At 38.8% G+C, this 7,833-nt stretch overlaps 1 protein-coding gene across 2 annotated transcripts in view; it reads right to left on the bottom strand.

The window, feature by feature from the left end:
• Nucleotides 1–317: 317 nt before the first annotated feature.
• The window catches only part of Map4k5 (mitogen-activated protein kinase kinase kinase kinase 5), a 92,442-nt gene continuing 84,926 nt past the window's right edge, over nt 318–7,833 (bottom strand). For both annotated transcript variants that reach the window (XM_034514003.2, XM_076941813.1), the window contains exons 29-31: nt 5,907–5,977; nt 3,806–3,861; nt 318–1,932 (exon numbers count right to left, since the gene is read on the bottom strand). In XM_034514003.2, the coding sequence (XP_034369894.1) occupies nt 1,845–1,932; nt 3,806–3,861; nt 5,907–5,977 (215 nt within the window). In that variant the 3' untranslated portion in view covers nt 318–1,844. The remainder of the gene's footprint in view (nt 1,933–3,805; nt 3,862–5,906; nt 5,978–7,833) is intronic.

Here is a 7,833-nt window from a genome sequence, read left to right as displayed (position 1 = left end):
GAAGTTTGAGGCTTGTCCTTCCGCCATCTATTGCATACAGCATTCCTCATGAGAGGACCTACTTAACACATCCCATGTAAACAACATTGTGCATTCTATTTGACTACTGTGTGTGTGGAAGGTGCAGGCACACACACATGTGGAGGTCAGATGACAACATTATAGAGTCAATTCTTTCTCTCTCCCCCTCCACATGGGTGGGTTCTGGGGACTAAAGTTAGGTAGCAGTCAGGTTTACATGGCAAGAACCTCTATCCAATGAGCATCTTGTTGCCCCGACCCCAATATGTGCACTTTAAAGAACAAATACTTTATAGTTCATTTGTGTAACATTTTATTACTTGTATATTGCATAGTGAAAAGAGGAGAGTCGGAGGACTCTTGGTCTGGCTCAAGAACTAACCAACATGTAACAGGTAAGTTGCTTAACTCTGTTAAACTCTTACTTCCTCACTTGGAAAGTGGAGATGATAACACGTACTTTATAAAACTGCTAAAAACGAGATAGGAACATTGTTTTCCTGTCAAGTATGTGGTCAGACTATTTCTATAGTTTGCTACTATTCGCCCTCTGTTCATTAACTCAAGGCTAACTGTTCTTAATAAATGCATTAAGACAGCTGGTACCAATAGAACACATCAATTCTGAATACTAAGAATTGTAAAAGAAAAATAAACTAAAAGATAGCCCTATCCTTTTTAAATTTTAGTATACCGGCTTTTTAAAAAATATAAAAACAACATCATTTAACCATACTCTCCCATCAGAAATTTTAATTTCACCTAAAGTGGTTTTTTTCCCCTCTTAAACCTACTCACGATGAATACCTACGTATGTGGAAACCCCAAGATTACACGTGCGATTACTTTGCAGTTTTCCCCTTGGCATAATATAAGTAAAATACATAATATGGGCAGTTAAATACATTTCTCCCAAACATTAGGGATCATGATATATATGAAGATTAATTTCTTATGCATTATCCCTAATATAAAAAACAAAATCACAGGTATATTATACTGCTTGTCAATAATATGGTAGTCACACCTAGACATTACACATCCCTGCTAAGGCTTTTTGCCCACCATCAGTATTTTTGCGTGAGCCTTCACAACCATCTGTAGTTGAAAACAAATTCCCTTTAAGGCAACCCTGCATGAAACTGTGTCATAAAATATTTTGTTAAATGAATCTGCATGTGCTGGACCCCCCAAACACACTGCCAGTAACCCCTAAAGCACTACTCTGTAAAGGTAAACAAAAATTTCACACATTATAAAAAATTTCAGCTGCTCTGCAACCTTCCTTTGCTAAAAGTTAGAAACATTACACCACTCCAGCAAGAGATTAATAAATAAGGATTAAATATTCTATCTTACAAAAACATACAGAATGGCCAATGTCAAAGTGAAAGGCTTGTTGGATAACTTCTTATCAAATTATGTTCACTAAGAAGGAGTATCGCATGGTATAAAATGATATAATGCTCACTAAACTCCCTCTCAAGATAATCACGTGAGTTATTTAAAAACACCATGGCACTTTGTTACAAACATTTTTTTTTTTTTTAAAGGACTGTGTTTCTTGGAACTAGAGGACTATTTGTCTCATAGCTTTTATTAAGCAAACTTGATATAACCACCACACAGTGGCAAGAGATTGACTAGCTGTTTCCAGCTACAGAAAATACTGAATTCTATCCTAATGTACAGTTCATTTGATATAAAACCCACAACAATTAAAGCAAGTCACACTGCAGTCTACTGAATTCCCTTAAAACACTCTTCCTTTCAATGGAACATATTCATTCATCTTCTTGTTACTTGGAATTCATCTCTGTTGCTTAGTAACTGTTTTCATGTCCAGCCAGGATGTAGAGATTACTGTGTGCTGTAGGGTTTTCTGTCGGCCTACTTTCCAAAACAACAACCCTAAAAGAAACCAAGGAAAATCTTTAGTATTCACATGGTGTCCACCACAGCCAGTAGTACCAGCTCCTTCCACACTTACAGAGACACAGCCAAAGTCATTAGCATGTTCCATAACTTCCAGCACAGCTGAACAACAGTTGTTTTATATAAAGTATTGACATAGTTGGGGATAGTCTCACCTTATTCCCACTGAACCCAAATATGCTTACTCAGCTATGTCAACAACAGCTGTGACAAATGCCTTAGGTGACTATACTAAGAGAAGAAGAGCTAGAGAATACAAAGGACACTAAGGAGACCTGTGAACTGCGCAGGGTCTTTGAAAACAAACGGTTTAAGGCAAAGAATGAATGGAGTGCTGCCTGGCCTACCTCTTCCTTTTCCCAGGAGTAAAGACAGGGAAAGTATCAAGAGGACTAAAAGAAAAAGGGAGGTGGGAGGAGATCAAGAGCTACTCCATAGCATTTGAATTGTGAGGAGGAGAGGTTTAAGAACAGATTAAGATCAGGCTGGAGAGATGGCTTGGAGGTTAAGAGCACTGACTACTCTGCAAGAGAGGTCCTGAGTTCAATTCCAAGCAACCACATGGTGGCTCACAACCATCTGTAATGGGATCTGACGCCCTCTTCTGGTGTGTCTGAAGATAGCTACAGTGTACTCATATAAATAAAAATAAAAATAAATAAATCTTAAAAAAAAGAATAGAGTAAGATCTAATTCACACAGAGAAGGAAGTCTAGATAGCAAATGGAAGAGACAATTCATATATACTGAATATATTTTGTGTGAATTTTACGCTATAAAAACATACCTTATGCATTGTGGAAATGTAGAAGGAAGAAATAAAATTACCTATCTGCCCAGAGTTAAGCACTATTAATATATAGGCAGGCAAGGGGGCTTTTGAGGAGCCCAGATACCCAAGTTTTATTCTTGGGACCTATGTGGTAGAAGAACCAGTTCTTGTAAGTTGTTTTCTGATCTCTACATGTGTGCACACACAGACACACTAAAATGTTAAAAAAAGAGAAAGAAAATAAAATACAAAAACGTGTGTATATATGAAAGAACCAAGGGGATGCCTAAACAAGAAGATGAGCTGAAGAAGTCACAGTTCAAAGGTGAAATTTTAGAGCAAATTGTGACAGAATAATGAGACATTACAAAGGACAGTCAGGCAGGGAGAAGAGTCCGGGCAAAGGGGAGGAGAGAAAAGCATCAGCCATGAGGTGTCATGGTCTACCACCAGAATCCTTAAGAGTTCCAGACCCACACTTCACTGGCCAGTCCTCCCAGCAGCACGAGTTGCTTCTCTAATTCCTGCTGCCTCCTGGCTTCTGGACACAGTACTTACTGTCATGCTTGCCTTTCTTCTTCATTAAGGAAACCACCATTTTTCAGAAACTCCTTTCTCCTTATAGCCTCCCTTCAAAGGGTCATTAAAACCCCAGTCTCCCGCTCCTTCCTCTTGCATCTAACACTTAAGCAATGTTGAATGGGACTGCCTAACGCCTTACAGTAAGAATGCTCACCAGACAAGGTGAGCTTTTTATGACACAAAACATCCGATGGTTTATGTAATAGTTATTAGGAAGAAACACAGCAGGAAGACACAATGGGAATAAAGGGATGAGAAGTCCTGTTCTGTCAAACGGGTGTGAGCACTCCCCATCTTCACATTTTGTCTTGGCTGAGTTAACTGTCTCTCAAAGCATCTCACCCTGAAAAGACTGGCAACCCAACAGACTAAGGATTACTCAGTCTCTCAACACAAGCATCATGATAAGCTCTCTAAGACTTTTGTAATGGGCTGACAGTTTGGTCAAGAGTTTGATCTTTCCTACTTTCACATAATTAAATCAATACAACCAACCTGTCTGATCCCAGCAGGCGGAAAACTCTTGTTTCATCTGAAATTTCCTGGGTAACCTGTGGACAAAAATGATCATCAGTAACACTATGGCCCTGGTATTGCTTACACAGAAATTAAGTTACACAGTAATTTAACAATCACTTAGTTCTAGCAATGAAAGGGAATAATTTTTCAAAGATTCCCCAAATCAATTTCAAAGTTTATTTTTTTTACTGCCTATCATTCTGTAAATGGGCTAATATTTACAGAACATATAGTCTGGGTCAGTTGCTTTCTGTAAGAATTGTGTGATATGCATTTGAATTCTTTCATTGTTGGGGGGAAAAAACCCCCAAGGCCAGAGAGGTTAAAAGTTACAAGAAGGTCATGTAAGCCTTCCATGGCGGTGAGGTAGGTGTTAAGGGGCACCCTGTTCCTCTTCATCCAGTGTTAGATGACACCTGCTGCTTTCTTCAGTCTTCCAGAGCTGAACCACTATGCACAAGTACTTCCCAAAGAGTGGGGACTGTGGTGCAGCCTCTATCCAAGACAGGGACAGCCACAAGACTGACTCCATCTCCCACTCCTCTCACAGAGTTGCTCTAAGGTGTGAATATGCTTTTGATGATTCCCTCTCTTTCTACTTTTTTTTTTTTTTTTTTTTTTTTTGAGACAGGCTGGCCTCAAACTCAGAAATCCGCCTGCCTCTGCCTCCCAAGTGCTGGGATTAAAGGCGTGCGCCACCACTGCCCGGCCCCTCTTTCTACTTTTATGTGTCTTATTACATCACTTGTTTTCTAGAATCTATTCCTAGATAAAGTACCTCAACTTGGATTGTTATCTTGGTCTGGCTCTTGGGGAACTCAAATTAAGATTGCTACGATTAGTGTAAAAAGTCTGCTAACTGGACCTTGTAGTCTATCTGGAAAGACATAATGAATGTCAATCTGCAAACAATTTAGGTGCTGTATACTCAGGAGGCTAATTTTCATAGTATGAAGTTGAAATACTCTAACTATTGTGGAATGTTACTTTATGGCAGAGGTTAAACTTTAACTAGGTGTGTGTCAAAGGATGAGAATACCAGCAGAAAGACAGAGGTGAGAGAGTAGTTAAAGTGAGATGCATTACAAGCAGGCAGCTACTTGTAACTGGGTATGTGGGTTAGCAGAAAGCCCCTTGCTCTCACATGCCTGAGACCCTGGGTTTGAGTTTCTCAAAAGTGGAAATGACAAAGTGCAGAGTGTGAGAACAGCTAGCATGCTGATGTGCTGGCTGCACACATGGACTCTAGGGAAAGCCTGTCTTGAACACAAAACAACAATACAGTTAGCACTGTAGCAGTGTGTAGGACTACAGATTTTTATTAAACATAGGGACCTGGTGACATTTAGTGACCTGGGTCAGTAAATAAACCAACACACCAATGACCGATGGTTCATGACATTTTTTCTCTTAGAAGTATAAATATTTATTTAAATATAAATAAGGGTACAGATAAACTAAATTCAAAAGCATGAAGATCCCACTCTTTCAGGCAGTTCCATGGATTTATGAGCCTTTGTTGTAAAAGAATCAGACAGCTGGAAAATGCTTCCATCAGGGTGGGATTTGTACCTCAGGGAGGAGGCCAACTCCACCCCCTGCATAAAGGCACCCTGATCATCTCTGCTAAAAGTTATGCTTGAAGACCTTCTAAATCTAGGCTCTGCCATTTAGCTAGTCATGTGCCTACTTCACTGGATCATTTTGAGCCTTAAATGTGCTAATATTTGCAAAATGCCTGGAACATAATAGGTTTTATATATTATTTATAACAACAGTGGCTATGAAAAATATCCGCTAAATGCAAGCAATGCTAGCAACTATATTTACGAATTATAAAATAAAGGGATAAAGTTATGAAAATATTTAGGAGTTCCTTGTGGCTACTGGGAATTTAAAAGCAAAGTATCAAAGTGGACATACAGGAAGAAAGAACGCAGATGTGCATCCTGCCGAGCTATGACATCAAAGGCACTAAGCAAAGCCATGTGACTCAGAGAGGAAATGAAAAAAATACAAACATTTCACCATTAAAACCTGGGGTAGGAATCAAGGGAGGTAATCTGCACAGACTTACCTCATCTGATTTGAAGCTTTTACCCTGCATCCCATGTTTCCAGAAAGCCAACACGCTGTCTTGAAGGCACACTGAGAAAGATGAGGGAGATGTAATGGAAGACAGCAGAGGTCCCGTACTGGTTTTTTTTTTTTTTTTTTTTTTTTTAAAGATTTACTTTTATTCCTTTTAATTGTGTATATGTTTGTGTGTGTGATGTGTGTATATGCAGGTGTCTAATGAGACCAGAGGCAAGGGGTCCCCTGGAACTGGAGTTACAGGCCTGAGAGCTGGACGCTGGCAAACTCTGGTTGCAGCCTGTGTTCTGCACACTGAGCCATCTTTCTGGCGCCTCCCTAACTTTTTAACGAATGATAATGTAAGGCTTTTCAAGTGCTTGGGGCAAAATTCCACTGTCTAGACCATTACTGCTCAACATTTTTGTGATTAGGGAGTGTTTAAACTCAAGTAATTTACTGAGACAGTTACGCAGCCTTCCGAGATATGTGTTGCAGACATTCCTCCAACATGGGCTGACTTCTGATAAGCTGAGTACTGGCACTGACTTCTCTTCCTTATGCTGTATCTTCTGTTTTAACTAATTAAAACAGTAAAAACATGCAGTGGGGTTTTGGATTTAGAAGTTATTCAAGTAGCTATCAAGCAGGTAACTTTTATGTTCATATTTTCTTATAAAATTAATTTTAAAAACAAACCTACTTCATAACCCAAAATTTAATCACGTTGAATATTGTGACCTCAGTCATCTTAGTTAGTATTTTATTGACTATTTTTGTAACTAGAATTAGAAAACCACAAACATAAATACATATAATGGTGGAAAAGATTCAAAATTACTTTTCTTTGTCCTTGTGCTAGGGAGCAAATCGAGGGTTTGTGTGTGCCAGACAAGCGTGGAACCCATGCTTCTCATTAGAATAACAAGGACGTGGTCAGTGCAAGAATGCCGGAGACATAACTCAGACTGATAGAGACAGAAGTATTTGACAATGACAGATCGAATGTTTTACTACATGTGACAAATGAGGAATCTGGTTACTTGTCTTGTTTTTGAGACATGATTTAAAGGGCCTCTCAGAGGATCCCTGTCACCATTTTAAGGTTTACTGAAATGAGGTGATGGCCATCTAGGAGGAGACTTCTGTGCAACAATAAAAATTCTCCAGACAGTGGGGCACATGTGACATCAGTACATCTTACTTAGGTAAGCTTAGGTTTTTTAAAGCTTAGGTTTTCTGCTTCAGGGAGTTAAATTTCCATCACAAGCAAAGGTATTTTTCTATCATCTATTACACAAGAGCACAGCATATTTTATTCATTTTGGTGTTAAGATAGTGCCCAGAGTCCTCATGTACTACCACTGAGCATGCTATGGCCTGTGTCCCTTACCCATGGTGCTACAAGAAAATTCTAATTTAGTATGAGCTCAGGTTAGAATAAAAAACAAAAGCAGAACAACCCCCCCCCAAAAAAAACCCAAAAAATAAAAATAAAAATCCAGAAAGTTTTTAACTAGTCAGAAACATTTTAAAAAGACATATATATAGGTAACTATTATATATATTTCTTTTATAGTACAATAAATATTTGGATCTATCATATTTTTTTCTCACAATTTCTATTCTCCTGGGGAAAATGCTGACATACCAGCAAAAGAGATAAAATTGGAAATTCCACTGTTGTTTGAAACTAGGTCTCACTAGTAGTCTGGCTTGGAACTTGCTCTGTAGACCAGGCTACAGAAACCTTGCACTCACAGGGAACCAATTACTTCTGCTGCCCAAGTGCTGAGGTTTAAAAGCCTGCACCACTACACCCAACGATAATGCTTTAAAAAAAAATCATAAAATTAATGAGCAATATAAAGGAAAATACTAACAAGGAAGCAAACCAAAATGACACACTCCTCTCTACAGCCCCAGGGAAA

The sequence above is a fragment of the Arvicanthis niloticus genome, chromosome 11 (genome assembly GCF_011762505.2).
Source record: "Arvicanthis niloticus isolate mArvNil1 chromosome 11, mArvNil1.pat.X, whole genome shotgun sequence".
NCBI lineage: Eukaryota > Metazoa > Chordata > Mammalia > Rodentia > Muridae > Arvicanthis > Arvicanthis niloticus.
The sequence above is the reverse complement of the archived record's forward strand: the minus strand, read 5'-3'. Positions and strand labels throughout refer to the sequence as shown.